Genomic DNA, 23,588 nt, shown 5'->3' on the forward strand with positions numbered 1-23,588 from the left:
TATTTTCTAACTTGGAGGTTTAAAGAAAATTCTAATATAAAATTTGATATCAATCCTTTAATAAGCTAGTGGAATTAAACAATTTGGGGACCATCTTTGAGCTCAGCTAGTCAAGCCTCTCTTTTAACAGCAGTAGGAAGTCAGTTTTACATATTTATTTATTGGAAGAACCAGGATTAAAATCTTGTTTCTAATTCCACATACACAGCTTTTTATAATAATTAATATTAAGTAATAAATCATAATTTAAACCACTGTTTAGTCTTTGGAATTCAGAATAAATAAAATGACAGCTTTTCAAATAATTTTCCCTGTTTATAACCCTTTTGCTGTTTGTGTTTATAGTAGAAAAAGGAAAGAAACCAAGGAGATGAAGTTGATGGGAAGTAAAATAACAGCTGTTGCTTAAATTGGCAACTTCTCTATTCTTGATACTCTGCTACTAAGGAATTAACAAGGAGAAATCCCTCTAATGAAAGATCAGTTCCATTTTTATCAAATCCCTTTAGTGAGAGATAGAGAAATCTGATAAGCTGCTATATGACATATGACAGAAGTTGAAGATGAGAATCCATTCAAGAAGTGTTTGAGGGCCTACATTTTTGCAAACATTTTTGCTGCCACCGGGGATATAGCAATGAACAAAATAGACTAAAATCCCTACCCTCATGGAGTGTATTGCATTCTAATGTGTAAACAGCTATTTCCATGAGCAGCTAAGGCTCATCTTTTTTTAAAGACTTTTTTACAGTTCGTGATCTTTTAACTACAATGCCTTGCAACTCAACAAATATGTGATGATAGTGAGTTATTAATGGAGGATAGTTTTCTTTTCAACTTTGTTCCTCTGCTCTGAGTGGAAATAGTAAAGGCTACTAGGTCAGACTGGGTCATTTTCTTTTGTCACATTTTCCTCCATGGTAGTCCAGTTGAGAAGATGTTGCTGCATATTAACAACAGGAATTCAGTGGCATAGAAAACTTCAGTGGCAACGTGTATTGTATAGTAACTTTCTTTGACTTGTATATTGTCTTTACTATTATTACTTTAATATAGGGATAAAATTGTGGTGGTTAATACCTGGTTGAATAAAATGAAATGGAATATCTTTTTTTTTTTTTTAAAGTGGTGCTTTGCAAGTTGTGAGATCTTAATTCCTCTATCTTGGATCCAGCCCATGCTCCCTGCAGTGGAAATTCAGAGTCCTAATCACTGGACCACCAGGGAATTCCCTGAAATGTCTTATTTTGACAAAATGACTAGATATTTAATAAAATCTCTCTCAAAGGCTAACTGAAAACCTTTTCCCTCTCTAATGGTATACTATGGTTTTTAATTAGTCATGGTTGTATGGTTGATGACTTGTCATTGTTTTTATGTGATTGAAATGAATTTTTTTAAGTTTTATTTATTTATTTGTAGGTGTTAAATGCTATGCTAAAAGAAGTATGCACAGCATTATTGGAAGCAGATGTTAATATTAAGCTAGTGAAGCAACTAAGAGAAAATGTAAAGTAAGTTAATTAAGATAAAGGTAAAAAACAGGCAAAACTAAATTTAGTTTACCGGGATGAGGAGCTAACTAGAAAAGTCTGCTGCGTTATAAAACGTTTCTGCTATATAGCACTGGGAAAGAATAGAACTCATATGTTGGAAGACTTCTTTTATAGTGCGTTTCCATAATAATGGTTCAAAGAATAAACTACATGTGGCTTTCATTTAATTATGGAGTTCTTCCCATTCTACTACTCCTTTATCTGAATGGATTCAATCATATACTGTATAGTATTTTAACAGAAAAGCCTGTTAGCAATTCAGAGTCCTTAAAGAAAAGTGGTGCCATTTTAATCCTCTTCAGACTAAAGATGGCATTAATCAGCCTCCTTCACTATTGGAGAATTGTATTCTTTTTTATCCCCTTTTGGTTTCTCTGTCCATATTCAATAAAGGAGTAGTGTGTGTGGTCTTAGTTATTGTGTTAACTGGGAGAGGCACTGGCTGGGGCAGAGCACGTAGAATAACGGAGGGCACTTCAGTTAGCTGTTTCAGTTCTAGCCCTCCTCATGCTCAGGCCATCCCCCCTCTTTTTTGTATTGTCAGACTGGGTATTAAATACAGGACTACTAGCATTTAAGCATTTAGAACCGCAAGAAGTAATCTTATTTGCTGCTTGGTATACGCATGTATAAATTCTGTATGCTGCAAGAAAAATAAAATTAATCCTTCACAATAATGTGAAGTATTAATATTTGGACAAATTAATATTTGGACTTTCAAAAAATAAGCCTTGAAAAACTAACCAAAGTCATATATCTAATATTTCATGGTAAATTCTTTATGGTATGAACTTATGACTCTGTAGTAATTGTATGCATGTTAATTAGAAAAATATTAATATAAATGATTGGATAAAGTGTCTTAACTGACTTTTTCCCCTTTTTATCCTCAAAAACCATCATTATGAAGGTCTGCTATTGATCTTGAAGAGATGGCATCTGGTCTTAACAAAAGAAAAATGATTCAGCATGCTGTATTTAAAGAACTTGTGAAGGTAAAAGTATATCTAGCTTGTGCTTTGATTTTCTATACACTCACTGCATTAGCACAGCAAACAGGAATGTATTTCAGAATACCTTTTAATGTTTTTATGGAATATTTATCTGTATTAAAAATATTAATAGGATAATTAACTTTTCTGAATATAAAATTGTAGACTTTTTTTTATTGTAGACTAAAATTCTGAGTACAGATGTGAAGGCTGGTAGTTTACTCTTAGAAAAAAATGCTAAAGCAAGTTATAGAAAGTACAACTTCACTATATGTTAATTGATGGAAGAGCCTCTCTGAGTTTATTCTCTTTAATACCAAGTTTTGCCTATTGAAGGTCCTACTTTTGTACAGAAAGTCACTCTTGGAAAGAGTTCTTTTCTACACTTTTATTATGTCTAAAACATTGAATATCCTACACTTGCCTAGATTTTAAGCAATTTTGAATCAGTGAAATTTTATTTTACAAGTTATACTCTATTGCCCTGTCCCACCTTAGAACTGATATTGCTGCTGTAGTTGTGAAAATTATGATGAGAGTCTTAGAGCATTAGAAAATATGTTTGAGTCTAATGGTAGGGGCAGAAAAGAAAGGAACTAAAAAAAGGTTTTTTTAAGGCGCAACAGGTACCTGCTAGTGATCTCCAGGTATTTTTTCCCTATATTGTGTGAATAGTTTCATTTACTTCTTTAGTTCAACAGAACTGATTGGTACTTTGAGAAAACCTAGTATCTCAGATGGTTGTGACACTTCACTTTAGTCCTGTAGACTAATCAATTGGGAAAGAAATTCAGAACCTGAAAGAGGTTAGGAAATTTAGCCAGTCTGTCTTTTCAGTTTGTGCTTGAGAAAAGTGAGACAGTTAGTGGTAGACCCAGGTCTGATCTCCATACTCCTTATGTGAACTCCTCCTCACAGTATTTCCAGTTTGCTCTTCATCTTGCACCTGAGGTCAGCACAGAGTGAGTGAACATTTTTATTTTTAGGGGTTGGCATCTTGAGGCAATTCTGGAACATCAAGTGCTTTGTTAAGATGCCTTTACTGAGTGCCTACTTTATTCCAGGCTGTATCCACATACTGCTGATAACAAGAGATGAAGAAGACTGGGCCTTATACTCAGAAGCTCATGATCTAGGGCAGTGGTGTACAAAGCAAGGTCAAAACTGATTTCATAATAACACTAAAACATCATTTGCCTTTTTTTGCCCTCTTTACTGTGTTGATATTTGCTCTGCAAATATCAGTGCAAAAGCAATGGCAGGTAAAACCTTTGGGTAAAACTCCCTAGCATGAACAAGGCAGTGATACTAAACTATACTAGTAGTTATTGTACCCTTTACTCCCAGACACTTGCAGTGAAATAAAAATAAGGTTTTTTTTTTCAAATGTGTCCTTGATGGAAATTATTAGTGGTATTAAATCTTGACCCTTAAATATATGTGTTTGTAGGATTTTGTGTGATGAAATGGAAAGTACGCAGAAAGCTGTATTGCTGTGTACCAAATCTGATGGTAGCTAACAGGAAACTGTTGCTTTCTTTTCCTCAAGAAAGCAACAGTTAATCTGTGCTTATTTGGCCTTGAACCTTTGGAAGACATTTTCTCTGAAGTAAGTAAAGTTGGCCTGTCACTTTAAGGCAAACAACTAACAGTATTGTAGCCAATGATAAAATTCTAGCTTTCAAGTGAAAACTGGAAGCTTGAATCCCCACCCCCCCTTGAGTTTGACAATGTCTCGATTCTTAACTCCTCTGGTGAGATCAGTGTGGATATTAATAAATAAAATTTTTGATGTTGTGTAGTGACATGTGTCAACAATGGGAGATCTGCCTAACTCAATAAACCAGTATTTTCTAAATGACTAGTGTATAATGTTACAGAAGCATGCACCAGTAATAAGATCGATTCAAAGTCCAAGATAGGATAACAGATTTTAATGTGATATAATATGAAAATTCAGTACTGCAGTTCTAGGATGCAGGAGGAAGAGAAGATAAATTTATAATAAAATCATTATTCAGTAAAATGTATGTTCCAAATAGTAGGTCATAGAGAGCTGAGTTATTCTGCCATTGGATATAGAGAATGGAGGTGAATATAGGGCAGCATTAGTGTTCTGAAAGGGTCTAAGAGGAAGGGCAGTGGATTTGTGTCTAAGAGAGTTGTTTATTTCAGAAGTTTGTTTATGGGTAGCTCTATGCCTAAGAAGAAGATAACAAAATATATTTTCTTTTCCTCCCTTTTCTACCACATGGCTTTCCTTGAAATCAGATATAATGTGGATTATGTAATTTTTATGGTATCATCTAGCATGGGCTCAGCAAATTTCTCTTAAGAACAAATAGTTCCAGCTTTGTGGGTAATATGGTCTTTGTTGCAATGACGCAGGTCTAGTGTTATAGCACTAAAGCAGTAAATGAGTGGGCATGTGTATGTTAAGACTTTATTTACACATAGTTGTAAATATGGTCTGTGTCCTCTGGTCTAGGATATTAACTGCTATTACGGTTTGATTATATAGATAGAGGTTTCAAGTTCCAAATGACCACTTGGAAATGTATTATTTTTTTTAAATGAATGTTAAAAATGCCTCCTGCTTGTTAGTTTGGAGACTGTCTGTATGCTGCTACTGCTGCTAAGTCGCTTCAGTCGTGTCTGACTCTGTGCGACCCCATAGACAGCAGCCCACCAGGCTCCCTCATCCCTGGGATTCTCCAAGCAAAAACACTAGAGTGGGTTGCCATTTCCTTTTTCAATGCGTGAAAGTGAAGTCGCTCCGTTGTGTCCGACTCCTAGCAACCCCATGGACTGCAGCCCACCAGGCTCCTCTGTCCATGGGATTTTCCAGGCAAGAGTACTGGAGTGGGGTGCCATTGCCTTCTCCACTGATTGTCATTATAAAATTGGTGATTATTTTTTACTTTAAATATAATAACTTTATAGAGCAGTGCATCCAATAGCATTGGACAGTTTAACCTTTGACTCACTTGGAAAGCCTTTCACATGTAGTTTGTAATTTTGCTCATATATAAACACTGGTGAAATTGAACAGGAAGGTAGGTGCCATTGCAGTATTGCAGCCACTGGCCACATGTGGGTATTGAGGCTTGTAATGTGGCTATTCCATACTGAGATCTGATATTGAGTAGATGGATGAGAGATCCATGCCAAGTTTTAAGACCTAGCATGGCACATTTATTTAGGGGAAAAAAAAAAGACCCAGCATGGGAAAAGGAAATATAAAATAGCTCATTAATTTTTAAATATATATTACATGTTAAAATTATAATATTTTAGATATATTGAGTTAAAGTATTAACATTAATATCACTTGTTTTTACTTTTTTAAATGTCACTACTAGAAATTTTAAAATTCTTATGTGGCCTACCCATATATTTCTACAGTGCTATTGTAGATTGCTCCCTTGCTCAAACTTGCTTTCACATTCATACACTTTGAACTTTTTCTAAAAAATGTTTTGAGATCTTTACCTCTGAATTGGTTTGGGAGTATAGGCTTGCTTATAACTTCACAATGCACTATTTTAAATTCTTAAATTTCACTATGTGTATATATAAGAGAGGGAAATAGAGTTGTGTTAGAATGGGAGGATTATGGATGCCTCTTACACTGAAATGTCTGTAAATCATTTTTACAATTTGAAAGTTGTGGGGAGAGAGGTTTTGAATGTAACCATGTGCTAACCTGATTTTATCTTTGTTTTTGGTATGTAGCTTGTAGACCCTGGAGTTAAAGCATGGACACCCACTAAAGGAAAACAGAATGTGATCATGTTTGTTGGATTGCAAGGGAGTGGTAAAACAACTACATGTTCAAAGGTAAATTATACTTAATTAAAAAAAGAAACAAAGTCATGGAGAAGCTATGTTTGTGTAAATCAAGTGCTTTTACCAAGAAAACTGTTCCTCTCCTTCAAGGAGATAAGGATATGATTTTTGGAGAAGTAAAGGGGGAAAGTTTACCTTATATCCTGTGGCTCAGGATTCTCTTTTTACAATGTCTCACCCAGTATAATATGTATGGGTCTTCATTTTACATATCATTTTGCTAATTTTAAATTCATTATACCACCCTTTCCTTCATAATTGGGTGCCTCAACTTCCTTACCAGATTTTGCTTTAGAAGCCTCAACTGTATAGTTTAGAAAGAAAAAAAAAACCCAGGATTATTTCTTAGAGGGTTATGTTATTGTTTGTTTTTAATTAACGTTAATATTTTTTTACCATGGTCATTTGTTGCTTCGTTGTTTCATATCCTTTGAATGTGACTGTTTGGCACTTAGAGTTTAAACTCTTCAGGAAATGTTCAGTATTCAGAATGTAATAATATTACTTTTTAGGAGAATATGAGCTGTTTTATTTTACATGTGAATAATTTGTATTTATTGATTTTTAAAATCTTCCTTTCCCAGTTAGCATATTATTATCAGAGGAAAGGTTGGAAGACCTGTTTGATATGTGCAGACACATTCAGAGCAGGTATTGTGCTAAAATTTGAAAATTATTTCCTGAAAGTCTTATTTTCAAGTTTAAGGACTCATTAACTTTTTTGTTTCATAGGGGCTTTTGACCAACTAAAACAGAATGCAACCAAAGCAAGAATTCCATTCTATGGAAGGTGGGTTCTGGTTTTTATTCTTTTTTTTTAAAATATAAATTTATTTATTTATTTTTTAAATATAAATTTATTTATTTTAAGTGGAGGTTAATTACTTTACAGTATTGTATTGGTTTTGCCATACATCAACATGAATCTGCCACAGGTATACACTGTTCCCCATCCTGATGGTTTTTATTCTTATGTCTTACCTTATCTATCTGACTTTTTACTTTATGCTATCTGGCCACATTTTAATATGTACCTATAAGCTTGAATCATTTTTGAAATAAGGTAGGGGTATAATTATTACCTTGTTACCTTTAATTATTGTAACATGATTTTTCTGATCCAGCCTGATCTATCTGAGCAGATACTGTTTAGCTTATAATTCTTCCTATACTTTACCCTGCCTTGCATGCTTTCCAGCCTCCTGGTTCTATTCTAGTTGTTTCTTCTAAGACCTGTCTGAACCTTTTCTTGATTCAACATACCCTGGTGAATTCTATATTGTCTGTTTCTTTAGTACACCATTTTTTAAAAGTTTGTGTTTGATCAACCAAAAATGCTTTATAATCTATGTTTATCTCAGAGTCTGATCATTGCTAACCTTCATTTGCTACATTGCTGTTCAGTTAGGTGATTTGTTTATGTTAAAATGACTAAAAGAATTGAGTCAAGATTAAATTTAGAAAGACTTATTTGAGAGAATAACATTTTTCTTAATGTTACTAATATATTAATATAAGAAGATTATTAAGCTAAAATTTGAAGTAATTAAATGAATGATATCATTTTATAAATCATTATTTGCTACTTTTTGGCCAAAAAATCTAGTGAACTTTGGCTGTGGTATGCTCTTTAAATTCTTTTATTAGTCTTTTTTGTTTGGCTGCAACACGCTGATTGCAGGATCTTAGTTCCCCAACCAGAGATTGAACCCAGGCCCTTGGCAGTGAAAGCACAGAGTCCTAACCACTGAACCACCAGGGAATTCCCTCTTTTAGTTATTTTTTTATGATAATTTCTAGCAAATAGATTAAAGAATAATGTTAGGAATTTAATTTTTAGGTTAAGAACTTTTTCTAACATAGATTTAAAAATTAAAGAATAATAAGCAGTTACATATTTAGGGTTCAAATTTGCACAGTGATAGGTGTGAGCCGATAGATGGCTCAGATGGTAGAGAATCTACCTGGCAGTGCAGGAGACCTGGGTTCGATCCTTTCGTCGGAAAGATACCCTGGAAAAGGAAATAGCAACCCACTCCAGTATTCGTGCCTGGAGAATACCATAGACAAAGGAGCTTGGTTGGCTACAGTTCGTGGGTTGCAAAGAGTCAGACATGACTGAGCAAGTAATGCTTAGGCTGCTTACTTGAACTATCAGCCAAAACCAGAGCCTTAATTTTTAACCAATTTCTCAGTACTGCTTATTAAATAATCTCTCCTTTGCTTATGTGTATGGAGTAAAATATTAGTGATCATCGTTTCCTCTGGGAGAGATGAAGTGGATCGGGCTGGGGAAGGAAGGATTTGAAATGATCTCTAATGTTAAATTTACATGTTAGCATTTATTGGGGGAACAGTAGATATGTTTTTTCTGTACCATTTCTGTCTTTAAAAAAAAACCCACTATTTTAATAAAACATTTTAAAGAAGTGAAAGTACTAACAGTTTCATTTCCCGCCGGCTTTTAGCAAGTCCATCTGTGCTTTTTTCAAATGTGCTATATAAACAAATATACAAGAGATAGATAATTTTAAGTTGAAATAGAATCTTTTCATGCTTTGAACCTTGATTGCTTTAGTAATAGTTATATGGGTTGTATAAATTTGTCAAAGCTCATTAAAATGAATTCTTAAAATAGTGCATTTTATGTAAATATATTACTATAGACGATTAAAAATAAGATATTATGACAAGATAGTGATTATTCTTGGGAGGGAGTAAAATACTAATTATTTTGTTTTCCTTGGTCTGAGTGTGTTTGCTTTGTGAAAATTCACTGAGTTTAACAATTTGTGCAACTTTTCCATATGTATGTTATATTTCATTAAAATATGTATTATAATAATGGGATCTTAATAATTCTGGACAATATGCTTTTAAAGAGAATTCTTTTTATGACATTACTGTATTCCATTGTATGCATGTATGTAAGTAATCTCCCTATGAACATCTTTGATCCTATTTCTTTATATATTTATAAATTTTATTTTAATTGTATCTTTATCATATTTTAAAATAGCTGGTAATGTTAATTTCTTCTTTTTCAACATTTCTTGCCTCTTACCTGCTTATTTTCCTGAGTAAATTTTAGTTTTTTTTTTTTTACTTGGAGGAAAATTGCTTTATAATGTTGTATTGGTTTCTTGAATCAGGTTCCAGAAAGAAAAATCTCCCTAAGATTATGAATAAAACTATATTGAAGCCAATTAATTTAGGGGAGAACTGACATCTTTACTTATTTGTATAGTTCCATGTAGAAACTTGCTACGTCTTTTTTGTTAAAAATTTCATCCTTAAGTATATTAATTTTCCTGTTTTAAGTTTCGCATATATTCTTATTAAGTGTATTTCTACTTGATTTTTGTTGTTAATTTACGGGGAAAACTTTTAACATTGTATATCCTTTCATTTGACAACGTTGATCTATATTAAAAGTTGCCACTAATCAAAAGAATGCAAACTAAAATAAAATCTTATTTTTTGATTTTCAAGTTGAGTAGAGTTTCAAGGATTATGAAAATATAATAAAATAGCAATGAAATTAAAGTTTTGTGAAGGATATTTTCCTTTTAAAAACCAAAAGCCTCAATGATCAAACCATTTGATCCAAATTCAGCTTGTAGGAGTATATCATAGTTTAGAAGAAACAACATTATATACTATTTATATTGGCTATATTTTTAATACCAGGAAGTTAGAAAACCTTAAATGGCCAACAGTAGGGCATTTATTTAATAAATGATAGCATAGCCATCTGATGGAATGCTATATAACTTAAAAGTCACGTGTTACAAGAATATTTAATGGTTTTATAAAGTGCTACAGAAGGATGACTATCATCAGAAAGAACACAAATAACAAATGATCACGAGGATGTGGAGAAAAGGGAATCCTTGTACACTGTTTGTGGGAATGTGAATTGGTACCACAGCTGTGGAAAACAGTATGGCAGTTTCTCAAAAAACTGAAAATAGAACTACCGTATAACCCAACAGTTCCACTCCTGGGTGTATATTTAGGAGGGAAAAAAGACACACTAATTTGAAAAGCTAGGTTCACTCCAGTCTTCATAGTAGCATTATTTATAATTGCCAAGATATGGAAGCAACTTAAATGTCCATTAACAGATAAATGGATTTGCCATTTGCAACAATTTCAGCTGAAAAAAGAATTGTGACTCACTGTATTGTATAGCTATGATGTATAGTGTACATCAACGATACTTCATTTAAAAAAGCTTTCAAAAGACTGTTAAGTGGAAAAGCATATATGAAACACTATATAATACAAGTTCAGTTATTAAAATGTAAAAAAAATGAGGGATACACAACTCATTCAGAAAAGATATAAAGCAGAATCATACAGGATTTCATAATTGGGAGACTGGATACTGCTTCATGCTGCTCTTTAAGTGGCTTGTCATATTTAATACTTACTGGATTTTATACTTAATTGAAATTGTTATCAATATGACTTTTTCAGAATAAAGATATACTAGCAATTTCCAAATTACTAGCATTTGAACATTTTGCTGTTGTGGTTGTTAAATCATTTTTTCCATGTTAAATAGCTATACAGAAATGGATCCTGTTATCATTGCCTCTGAAGGAGTGGAGAAATTCAAAAATGAAAATTTTGAAATTATTATTGTTGATACAAGTGGCCGTCATAAACAAGAAGACTCTTTGTTTGAAGAAATGCTTCAAGTTGCTAATGCTATAGTAAGTAGCTTTAATTTAACAACATTATAAGGACTTCAGTTAAAACTTAACTGAGTTTGTGAACCATATAAATTATTTTTTGCCTGTAAGATTCCAAGTAATTTATTTCTATTTTGGGCTCCTTTATCTATATATAAGGACTTAATCTCTACATTAATATGAAATTGTCATGAGTATTGGAAATTTCATTGCTTAATCATCTTATTAGTATGTATAAGAAAAACTAACAAATAAATTGAGAATAACCTTTAGTAACTATTGAATTTCCTTTCTGTAAATTGTTTAAATTAGAAACATTTGCTTTAGGTGAATTTTGAAAGATTTTCAAAATGAAGCATTTAAAAGTATTAATCGTCATTTAGTGTCTCTTTGAAATCGTGATGGAAATAACATGGGGATAAGAAACGGTTTATAGGTAATCTGTAGCACATATTATGAGCCCATATTTGCCATTGAGGTGCTGGCAGTAATTCTTTGGTTAATGGTTAGTGCTAATAAGTTGTTTTTTAGCCATGCCATTATTTTGACTTAGTGGAGCAGATCTAAGGGAAATAGCCTCACCTCTGTTTTTATCCATTTTGGTTTCAGCCCACACTCTTCTGCTTTTTCTTCTTCTCATTTACATTTACTGTTCCATTTGCCTGGAGTGTGATTGCTCGAGATTGTTGCTTAACTTTTTCCTCTTTATTCAGATCTCAGCTCAGATTTTACCTTCAGACAGGCCTTCTCTGACCACCCTAAGAAGCCTTCCACACCTCATAACTGATTTTCTCCATCCCATTTTAATTGTTGTACATTCAAAATGTTTCAGTTCAGTTTAGTTCAGTTGCTCAGTCATGTCCAACTCTTTGCGACCTCATGGACTGCACCATGCCAGGCCTCCCTGTCCATCACCAACTCCCAGAGTTTACTCAAACTCATGTCCATTGAGTCGGTGATGCCATCCAACCATTTCATCCTCTGTCGTCCCCTTCTCCTGCTTTCAATCTGTCCCAGCATCAGGGTCTTTTCTAATGAGTCAGCTCTTTGCATCAAGTGGCCAAAGTATTGGAGTTTCAGCTTCAGCATCAGTCCTTCCAATGAATATTGAGGACTGATTTCCTTTAGGATGGACCAGTTGGATCTCCTTGCAGTACAAGGGACTCTGAAAAGTCTTCTCCAGCACCACAGTTCAAAAGCATCAATTCTTCGGCACTCAGCTTTCTATATAATCCAACTCTCACATCCATACATGACCACTGGAAAAACCATGGCCTTGACTAGATGAAATGTTTATTTGCCTATTTTTTATCTGTCTCCAATGACTTCAGTGTAGGCCCCGTAAAGACAAGGATTTTCTTACTCATCTCTATGAGGACCTAAATGATGCCTAATGCATACTACTTCTACAGTAAATGTTTGTTGATTGAATAATTACAGTAAATACTTTTTATAGCTTCTATTGATGAAATTTACTTAAGGTCAGTTAAAATACGTATCTTTTCTATTTAAATTTTCTAGCAACCAGATAACATTGTTTATGTGATGGATGCCTCCATTGGACAGGCTTGTGAAGCTCAGGCTAAGGCTTTTAAAGATAAAGTAGATGTAGCCTCAGTAATAGTGACAAAACTTGATGGCCATGCAAAAGGAGGTGGTGCTCTCAGTGCGTAAGTATCATTAACACTGTTGTCCTGTGCCTTGGACATACATGCTATGTGTGTGTGTGTGTATGTGTGTGTATGTTTATGACTTTATTAATCATTAAAAATCTATTCCAATAGTGGACCTAATATAGTCTATGAAGAAAGTGTAAATAGAAACAGAATTTTCGAGTCCCTCTGATATATCTATAGTTCTGTTTTAGCTAGTGAAAAGAAGCTTGAGCTATGTATCTTTGTCTAATAAGCTTTGACATCTACAAATTTGTTTTCCTTTTTGAGGTTATTTTGTGTTTTCTTTTTCTTTGCAGAGTTGCTGCCACAAAAAGTCCAATTATTTTCATTGGTACAGGGGAACATATAGATGACTTTGAACCTTTCAAAACACAACCTTTCATCAGCAAACTTCTTGGTGTGTACAGTGGTGGGGATATAGACAAATCTCCAAGAAATAGTGTGGCTTTTTAGGACTGATTAGAATTTTAATTCTGCCCTCTCACTGACTAGTTCAGGAAAATAATTTCCTTCTATGATTTATCTTCTTCACCTACAAAATAGGGATGATGGTAACCTGCTTCCCAAGGTTAGAGTGGTAAAAACGAGCTATTGGATAGAAAGTTCTTGGGAAAGTTTTAGAGCACAGTACAGAAGTATGTGGTTGTAGCAATAGAAGTGATAATGGCAGCAGAACTTTCATGTTTGAGAGCATAGAATTTGGAATTAAACCCTGGACTGCAATCACTGCTTTGATACTTAACCTCTCTAGCTTCAACTTCTCACCTGTGAAATGTTGTAGAAATACCTGAGCTGCCTATCTCACAGATTTATTACTATATGTGCATGCATTTTGCATAATGTAGCAATATAACAAGTATACTATTAGTTATTAATTTTACTGTTTTGGCTTTTATAGGTATGGGTGACATTGAAGGACTGATAGATAAAGTCAATGAGCTGAAGTTGGATGACAATGAAGCACTTATAGAGAAGTTGAAACATGGTATATGAGTAACAAAAAGCATTTGATCTCAGATGACTTCTCTTGTATTCTTTTGATAGAGCTACTATAATGTTTTTGAAGTGATAAGTCTTAAAGTCAGTTCTTCCAGTGTTTATTTTTTAGATGATTTATATGCAGATCATTTTAAATCTCAGTCATCTAAGCAGCTGTAGAATTGAGTGTTTTATTTTCTTTCTTATAAGCAAATTGCCTTAAGATTAGTATTGAAGCTGTCATTGGGTTCCTTGGAGTAAAACAGGTTAAAAGTAAGCTAAAATATTCTCTTCTGATTTTTTTGTTTACTAATAAGTTTTATGTAATAAAAAAAATTAAAAGAGATTAAATACACATTTTCTTCACATTGAAGACAACTCCTATGAAAGTATGTTTAAGAGCTGAAGTTTTTTAACCCAACATAGAACTTTTAAAAATAACCTCACTTTCCTTCTGTGTAAAAAGTAGATAATGCTAAGTATCTTCTTCATAGAGTTGTGAAGATGAGCTGATATATATATAAAATGTCTAGCACATCAGGAACATTTAACATATATTATTACTGATCATTTCTGTTTTTCTCAAAATGGCATGACTCTTTAATGTCCATGACCACATACTCTGCTGCCTCTGCTCCGTCTCACTCATCTTGTCAGGTACCTATGTCTTTCCATCCTAGATGTTGGTGTTTTCTAGTGATCATGTCTAGGTTATCATCTTTCCCTGAGCTTCAGACTCATATCTGTATGTTTGCTAGACCGTGCTTTGATGTTCCTTAGACACTGACTTCAGTTTGTCCTTATCTTCCCATCTCAACCTCCCACCCCAGTGTTGCCATCTATGAAAGTTAACATCATTTGTCTTGTTTCCAAAGTCGGAAACTTGGGTGTTGTCATCCACTCATGTCTTCCTCACTCTGCCCAGTCCTTTTCCCATTAATTATTAGTCCCAGTGATTCTACCTAATTATCTCCATTCCATCCCTTACTTCCCAGCAGCTATTTAAATTAATCTCTTCTCTAGATTATTTATTCTAAGGCTTTTTATCAGGTTTTGCAGTTTTTTGGATTCTTTCCCTTGGACCTGTTTTTTTATCCTGCAGCCAAAATGATCTTTCAGAAATGCAGATTTGATCCTATTACTACTGCTTTTCTTAAAATCTTTTAGTGTCTTCTCATTGCTCTTGTAGTGTTTTTGAATGACTCCACTATCTTATCCACATCTTCTGAGTCATGTTTTGACACCGTTGTTCTTAGCATTCCATGTGCCAGTCATGCTGAATTTCTGTCAGTTTCTCAAATGTACGCTACAGTCTTTTTTACCTTGCTGTCCCTCTGCCTGTCAGATAGTTATCTTCTCTTCTTCCTGTTTCTGTTCTCTACCCCCAGCCAAACTGGCTCACTCATGCTTCCAAGTATCTACTTAAATATGCTTCAGGAACATTCTATCTTATCCCTAGACTTAGAACCCCTGCTATGTGTTTCTGTTGGACTCTGAAATAATTGTATTATTCGTTACAATTATTTTGATATCTGTCTTCGCTGCTTGAAGTTGAAGATTGGTTTCTAATATATTCCCAGACAGCCTACTTTCTAACGCCTAAGTCTCTCTTTAGGTCTGTGCCCTTGCTTCAGGGGCCTCCTTATTTCCAAATGTAGTGACCTTTCTCTTTTCTCTTGGCTCCCAAAATTTAACAGTGTTATCCACCTTTTATATTTTCAAACTCTGCACTTGGGTTCCATGACAGTGGACAGTGGACTTCCTATATCATCTTAACTTCCACTGTCATTTCTGTGTAATGGCCAAATATCTACTTCAGCCTTAACCTGCTCTACCACTGTTTAATTCTATATTTCTAGCTGCCTAGAATATTTCTTTTGATGTATTTTACTGCTCCTTCAAATTCAGAATGCCTAAAACCAAGGGCGTTCTTTTTTATATCTGAAGTTAATTTGCATAATAATGAAATGCTCAGATTCTAAGGATATCATTCCATTAATTTTGACAAATGCTCTTTGGGAAACAGAACATTTCCATTACTCCAGGAAGTTTGTTTATTCCCCTTCCCAGTAAAACTTCATATAGGAATCCTAGAGTATATATATCTGTTTTTTCCCCACCTGGTTTCCCTGACTCAGCATAATATTTTTGATATTTATCCAAGTGGTTTTACTTATCTGTACCCTGTTCTTTTATAGCTGAGTAGTATTTCATCCAGCGTCGACCTGTTTTCCAGTTTATTGACAGTTTAGCTGTTTAAGAAACTCCAAATAATCTAAAGCAGTTTTGCCGTTTTTACATTCTCATCAGCAATATATGAGAGTTCTGCTTGTTCTGTATCCTCTAACTTTTGGTGTTGTCAGATTTTTAAATTTCAGTTATCCTAGTATGTATAGATTGTTTCCTTTGTTTTCACATTTCCTGTGTATGTTTACGTCCATTTTCTCTGATAAAATATGAGCTTCTATAGGACAGGATGTCTCCGTGGCATTGATCCTGTAATCTTATGTAACTTCTCAGTGAATATTTATTGATTGGCTATTTTATAAGTGTGCTTCAAGATGAGCCCATGATTAAGGAAAACATTAGTTTAATTGAATGGAAATGTTCACTCTCTAATATATTTGCATCATTTATATTGTATTTCAGGTCAGTTTACGTTGCGAGACATGTATGAGCAATTTCAAAATATCATGAAAATGGGCCCCTTCAGTCAGATCTTGGTTAGTTATCCTAAAAAGTTTTTTTCTAACCTCTATTGTCCTTGTTACAATTTCTAAGAATGGATACACTTGCTTTAATTATTTTAATATTTGGGTAAAAATAGTTACTTTAAAAATTTAATATTAAAGCCATTAGTTAAATGTGAACAATTAATCTCAAGCTATTACTGATTTTTATGTTTAAATACATGTTTTAGGGGATGATCCCTGGTTTTGGAACAGATTTCATGAGCAAAGGAAATGAACAAGAGTCTATGGCAAGGCTAAAGAAATTAATGACAATAATGGATAGTATGAATGATCAAGGTAAGATGGCAGATTTCTTGACTTGGAGGACCGTGTTCTCAATATCAGCAAGTTGAGAATTTTACTGTGTTCTTGTGGACAAGATGGGAAAAAATTTAGGCTGAGATTATTATTTGGGAGATTGTAGCTGCTTGAAAGCTCTTACTCAAAAAGTATGATTATTATGTTGACTTCATCTTTGAGAGAAATGTCTAGGACAGGGCTTCTCCAAATGAGTTCTGTGGTGAGAACACCAATTCTTCAGGGTGTTGATAGAAATAACTTGAAAGGGGAGTCCTGTAGTCAGATAATCTGGGGTTTTTTAGAAAACTGGCACATTTATTTATTGCATGTCTTCTCAGAGCTCTAATATACTCACAGGAATTGGGAATCTGTAAGAGAGGGACAGTGTAAGCAATATTTACCAACTTCCTTTGCTCTGAAACGCCAAGGTTTCAGTCTTCTTAAGTATACTGCTCTCTCTGTAATCCTAGATTATCCCTCCCTCCTGTACTTCTGGGTCCTCAGCCCACGAGTATTTCTAGACTCATGGCCCCTTTATCTTTCTCCCAGTTTTTAGCACCTTTTCTGATTGAACGCAGCAAGCATGCCAGGTCTTCTCTATCATCTGACCTCTGTTTACAAAGAAATACATGTACTTGGCATTGAAGTTTTTCAGTCTTTGGCTAACTTACCAATGAGGCTGTGACAGCCACAAGCCATTCTTCAAACTTGTTCAAGGACTTTTCTCCATCAGTAAAATCCTCTCCTGTGTCTCCAGTCTCTCCTTACCTACTTATTTTTTTCAATCCATCAGCATATGAACATTAACTTCACAATTTTACATTTTCTGGGCTTTACTTCTCACTCATACTTTTACTCTGTCTGTTTTCAGTCAAGTTTCTTAAAAAAAAAAAGTGGTTTGTGTCCTCAAACTACTGAACTCTGACTTCTGTACCCACCATTGCTCTGAAATAGATTATACAAAGATTTCCAACAACCTTCTACTGGGTCTACTCCAGTGGAGACTTTTCAGTCTTTTTCTTGACTTTTACAACATTGGATGTTCATTGACGTTTTCTTCTTATTTTCTATTACTTTTTTATTTCCACTTTTACCCTTACTTTACTTGTTAACTGCAGTCTCTTTCACTGGTCTCATCCTCATTCAGCCTAAAGGAATATATGCTACAAGGTTCTGTTCTCAGCCAGTATTTCTTATTATTGTGTTCCTTTTGTTGAATAATATCACTTCTATATACACTACCTGATTATTTTTTATAGTGTCTACCTCTTTCTTGATCTCTTGGCGTTCATAGTAACCCAGATAAGGTTGTGTCTTTCTCATCTCTTTATCTTCAACACTGCAAAAATTTTTGTGTGTAGAATTAATAACTGCAGCCTTATCTAGAGTATTTACTCTGTCCTAGGCACTGTCATGAGCACTTTACATACATTAACCAACAACAACTCTTAAGGGACAATTCTGGGTCAAAATCCAATCTAGCTTTTACAGATTAGGATACAGGGAAGTTGACTAATCTGCCAAAGTCACGAGCTAGGGGATGGAGAGGCTGAGCTTCTGGCTTGAGAGTCTGTACTCTAGATTACTTCCTGTCTAGATGCTCACTAAATGGTGGACAGGTATCTCTATTACATGTTTGAGTTTTCTGAGGAATATAAGTTCCAAAAGGTAGTTCTTCTCCCTTGGTGAGTGACACTTCCATCCATCTACTCAGTCATCCAAGCTAGAAACTAGTGTCAGTTTAGATTTACATCCTTGCTGATTCTCTGTCTAGTGGTTTTATTGATTATGGATATAGAGGCGTTGAGATGCCTGACTTTACTCCTTTCAGTTGTGTTAGTTTTGCTTCATGTATTTTGAAGTTCTTTTGTTGGGTGCATACACATTTAGGATTGTTTTGTCTTCTTAGTGAATTGACTTGACTGTTTTATCATTATGTATGTAATGCCCTCCTTTGTCGTGGTCCACTTCATCTGCTATTAATGCAACCACTCCAGCTTTCTTTAATTAGTTGTTTGCATTGTATATCTTTTTTTATCCCTTTACCTTTAACCTACCTGTTTTATGTTGGAAATGAATTTTGTATCAACAACATGGTAATTTTTTTTTAATAATTCTGATAACCTCTTTTAACTGATATTTATATATTAGGATTTAGTTCTGCCATTTTACCTTTGGTTCTATTTGTTCACTCTGTTTTTGTTCTTCTGTTTTCTCTTTTCTACTTTCCTGTGGGTTGTTTGAACATTATTTGTTATTCTGTTTTATTGTCTATCTGTATTTTTTGGTATATTTTATTTTCTTAGTGATTGGTCTAGGTATTACAGTATATATACATATTTAATTTATCCCAGTCTATTCTTATCAGTATTTTTTGCTTCCGGTAGAATATAGAAACCTTAACATCACCTTAGACTTAGTGAGTTATACTTCCTAAATATTTCTTGTATTTTCTCTCTCCTCTTTGTTCCCTGCATTAGTTCATACACTCATCATTTCTTACCTGGATTGCTACAGTAGCCTCCTGACATTTCCCTTTCTCTTTTAATCTGTCTTCTTCACTGCCATAAAAATAATCTTTCTAAATATCACAATTCTGGGATCAAAATCTTTCAATGACAGTTGTCTTAATGATTAATTCCCAACTCCTCAGCCTGGCATAGGGCTTCCCTGGTGTCTCAGATGGTGAAGAATCTGCCTGCAATGCAGGAGACCTGAGTTTGATCCCTAGGTCTGGAAGATTCCCCTGGAGAAGGAGATGGCTACCCACTCCAGTATTCTTGCCTGGAGAATTCCATGGACAGAGGAGCCTGGCGGGCTATAGTCATGGGGTCACACAGAGTCAGACACTGCTGCGTGACTTCCATAGCCTGGCACACAAGTTCTGTTATAATCTTGTCCTTATTTTTATAACCTCTTAATTTCTCAGCTCTTACCCAGGCTTGGTTCCTTCTACACAAAACTATTTTCATTTATTCTGGGAATCTTTATTCTGCTTCCTACAATGTCCCTTGCTCCTTTCCTTCTTTACTTATCTCATACTCATCCTTCAAGACTACACAGTTTAAGAGAAACCGCCAGCATGGAGCCTTTCTTGATTTCCTTTCTTCTTTGAGTTAGGTCCCTTCTGCTTTTTGTTAAATTCATGATACTGCTTACCAGGATGTGCTGTTATTAGCTTGTCTCCATTCTCTCACTCCATTTGAGCTCTTAGGAGAATATGATATACATTTTCAAAATATTTTATCATAGAGATGTGGCTTAAAACTGCATTTATGAAATGGATTTAGAGGTTTTAATGGACTGTAAGTTTACTGTGAGATAATTTGATCTTTGTATTGCATTGGTAATCAGTCTTCCCCTGGATTTAAGTTCACTTCTGGACAATATGCTTACTGGACGTAGACAAATTAGAAGATGTATTTAGGAAATCAGCATGATAGATGAGGTTTTAAACCATATTATAAGAGGAACAGTCAAAAGAGTTGGATATTTGTCACCTAGAGGAAAATTCACAGGCGACATGGTGACTCTGAAATAATTTGAAAGCCTTATTCTTTGTGCCTGGCAAGGAGACATCTGTGCATAATGGGAAGAAGTGTCAGACAAATGTATTTCATATTAATATGGGAAAATATTTTCCATAATTACAGGTATAATAGAATGACATAGATTGAATTATTTTGGATAGTGGATCATCTCTCCTGTGGTTAAGATCAAGGTTAGGTGATCATTTATTAGGAGATATTGTGGAGAGAATGCAGGCATAATAGAAATTTTGTACCTGAGATTGTATGTAGGCAACTAACGCCATGAGAAATGGACCTTGTATTCTAAGAGTTACCAAAACATTGGAAGTGTTTATGTTACGTTCATTCTTTATGTTACAGAAAGAATTAAAATACTAGTAGTAATTACTTGATTATATAGGAAATATAACAGTTATTCTGTTGATTGTAGATAGAACCTTCCTACTTCCACTTGTTTATTTGCCTAAATTTATGATTTAAAGGATAATAGTTATTTAGAGCTAAGGTGAGCAGTTTTGTTGCTTTTTGAAATATACCTCTGGTATATATTCTGAGGAGGACTTGGACTTGAAATATGGAAAGAATGGACAAAAAGTTTTTTCAAAGAAAAGACATTTTCTGTAGGGTGAGCATGTTGTGTGTTTGCTTTATTGTTTTTATAGCTTATGAATATTATAAATACTCTTTTGAATATATTCCATGTTTAGTTTTTAAAAATCAGAGGCAGACACAGCAGATGATAACAGCATTTGTTAAATCTGGTTGGTGGTTTGACCCTTATATCTGTTTTTCTATGTGTGAGATGTTTAGATGTAACTGCTTTGACAGTGAATGAAAGTTGTGTGTACATGAAAGTAATTGACCCTTGCCTACAGAACTTGACAGTACGGATGGTGCCAAGGTTTTCAGTAAGCAACCAGGAAGAATCCAAAGAGTAGCAAGAGGATCAGGTGTGTCAACAAGAGATGTCCAAGAACTTCTGACCCAGTATACCAAATTTGCACAGATGGTAAAAAAGATGGGAGGTATCAAAGGACTTTTCAAAGGTAAGAGGAATAACAAGTGCATCATTATTTGACACTCTGAAAGGAAAGAAAGAGGCTGAGAAACTAAAAATTAAAGTCAGGAAGAACTGCCAGTATTAGAAAATATACTGCTGAATTTCATGTTTTATGCAAGTACTTCCAGAATTTATAATGTGATCTGTGATTTATCTGTTTTCAGATTCAAGGTAATAAACACTAATATTTTAAAAAATCACACTTAGTGACTTTGTGTAAAGTTGTATATTAAGGAAAATTTAGAGACTATGAGACAATATAAGAAAAAAGTTTAAAACACCCATTACATTCACTCCCCAGTGAATCCCATGGGTCTTACTGCAAATAACATTTGATATAACTAGGGGTTTCTTCTGATCTTCTTTTCCATATTGTCAAGTTTTCTTCAAAGTATACCTTTTAGACAGATAGCATTTTTCCAGTTATGTATCTTTGTTTAGCACAAGTGCATCTTTGTTGGATGTTTAGGCTGATTGATATATCACTGTCAGTTCTGTATCAGTATCAGTTCTTGTGTCAGTTTCTGTTCAGTCTCCCATGAAGCCAGGGATTTTTTCTGTTTTGGTCAGAAACATAGGCTGGTCAGTTTTTCAGTGTGTTTTAGATTACTCATATTTAACATTTCTTCGTACATTTACTAGTTTAAATTTTCTTGGTGAATCCCCTCTTATTTAGGTTTCTTGTCCCATTTGTTTTATTTTTTCCCTTATTGCTTTGTAATAACTCTTTAAAATTCTTGGATTATATCTGCAAATATTTTCCCGCGTTTTTCATTTGCCTTTCACTTTTATATTTTTAATTAAGACTGAAGTTTTCACTTTTAATGCAGCCAAACCTTTTGGTATGATTTCTTTTATGCTCATAAAAGCCTTCCCCATGTTGGTACCACAGTGTGAAAGTGTTAATCACTTAGTCATGTCTGATTCTTTGCAACCCCATAAACTGTAGCCCCCAGGCTCCTCTGTCTATGGAGTTCTCCAGGCAAGAATACTAGAGTGGGTCGCCATTCCCTTCTCCAGCATCTTCCCAACCCAGGGATCAGACCCATGTCTTCTGTATTGCAGGCAGATTCTTTACTGGCAGGGCCACCATGGAAGCTCTGACCTATGTTTTCTTCTACTCATTCTGGTTTTTTTCTTTTTTTTTAGATTTTACTTTTTATCCCACTTAGAATGTATTTTGCTGTGTGTTACCTAAGGTAAAAAGATAAGTTTGTTTTTCCAAAGAGTTAAAGTCAACTGCCCTAGCCCTGTCTTTAAATTTTTTTCTCTATCTTAAACACTATTAAAGTGAATTTATTATCTAAGAAATCCTGATTAGGCAAGCTCCAAAGATGAATAATATCCCTGAATAGGTTTCTAAAACAGATGAGTATTTACATATCACCTTTCATCCTTTGACAGTTTCCTTATTTTTCTTGCCTGCTATATCCTGTTTTCTTCTTTGTGACAAGGGAGAAAAGTTAGACAAACTTGTTTAAAATTGGTTATATTTCCTAACACCACGTGCTATTTCAGATAGTGATTTATAAATACATTAAGTCAGTTTAACATCTTTCCCAAATGACCCTAACTGTTTATGATAGAACTAGTACAAATCCATTGGTCAGATCTTATCTAAGCATTGACTGCTCAATAAAGGCACAACCAGATGAAGTGGGCAGTGAATTTGGTGCACACCCTTGTCACACCAAAGCCTTAATTTTTTGAAGTTTTAAGTCCTCAGAGACAAAAACTTACAATGACTCCCCAGTGGTCATAGAATTCACATCTTACACAGATTTATTAATTAGGAAACTTTAAAAAATTTTTATCATGTTTTATAAAAACGTATCTTCTTTCATTTGTAATTCTTAATTCATTTAATTTATTCATATTAGCCAGCTTTGATCAGAGAATCAGGGTCAGCTTTGATTTGAATTTTCACAAATGTTTCTGAGAAGTACTGGAGTTAATGTTTCTTTGAAATAGTTTTGCTGAAACAAGCTCTACTTATTCATTGCTGTTGCATCAATGACCTCTTTGATTTTCTGTGTCTTTAAGAGCACAGCAGTTATTCTCTAAAGGATGCTTTTCTCTCTTCTGCACCAGTGTGCATCTCTTTCATTGGTTGCCTTTTTGCTGTAGAATCTCACTGAGTGTGTAGAAATTCACTGATAAATGGAGTTTCGTTATATTTTTTTCTATTCTCTGAAGCTTTTTATTTATAGTAACT

At 34.2% G+C, this 23,588-nt stretch overlaps 1 protein-coding gene across 2 annotated transcripts in view; it reads left to right on the plus strand.

The window, feature by feature from the left end:
- LOC128066390 (signal recognition particle 54 kDa protein) overlaps positions 1–23,588 on the plus strand; it is a 68,620-nt gene that overhangs the window by 10,661 nt on the left and 34,371 nt on the right. For both annotated transcript variants that reach the window (XM_052659419.1, XM_052659420.1), the window contains exons 3-14: positions 1,423–1,514; positions 2,467–2,551; positions 6,284–6,388; positions 6,982–7,048; positions 7,130–7,187; positions 10,968–11,118; positions 12,619–12,767; positions 13,070–13,170; positions 13,672–13,758; positions 16,401–16,474; positions 16,672–16,780; positions 21,189–21,359. In XM_052659419.1, the coding sequence (XP_052515379.1) occupies positions 1,423–1,514; positions 2,467–2,551; positions 6,284–6,388; positions 6,982–7,048; positions 7,130–7,187; positions 10,968–11,118; positions 12,619–12,767; positions 13,070–13,170; positions 13,672–13,758; positions 16,401–16,474; positions 16,672–16,780; positions 21,189–21,359 (1,249 nt within the window). The remainder of the gene's footprint in view (positions 1–1,422; positions 1,515–2,466; positions 2,552–6,283; positions 6,389–6,981; positions 7,049–7,129; positions 7,188–10,967; positions 11,119–12,618; positions 12,768–13,069; positions 13,171–13,671; positions 13,759–16,400; positions 16,475–16,671; positions 16,781–21,188; positions 21,360–23,588) is intronic.

The sequence above is a fragment of the Budorcas taxicolor genome, chromosome 21 (assembly GCF_023091745.1).
Source record: "Budorcas taxicolor isolate Tak-1 chromosome 21, Takin1.1, whole genome shotgun sequence".
In the NCBI taxonomy this organism is placed as follows: domain Eukaryota; kingdom Metazoa; phylum Chordata; class Mammalia; order Artiodactyla; family Bovidae; genus Budorcas; species Budorcas taxicolor.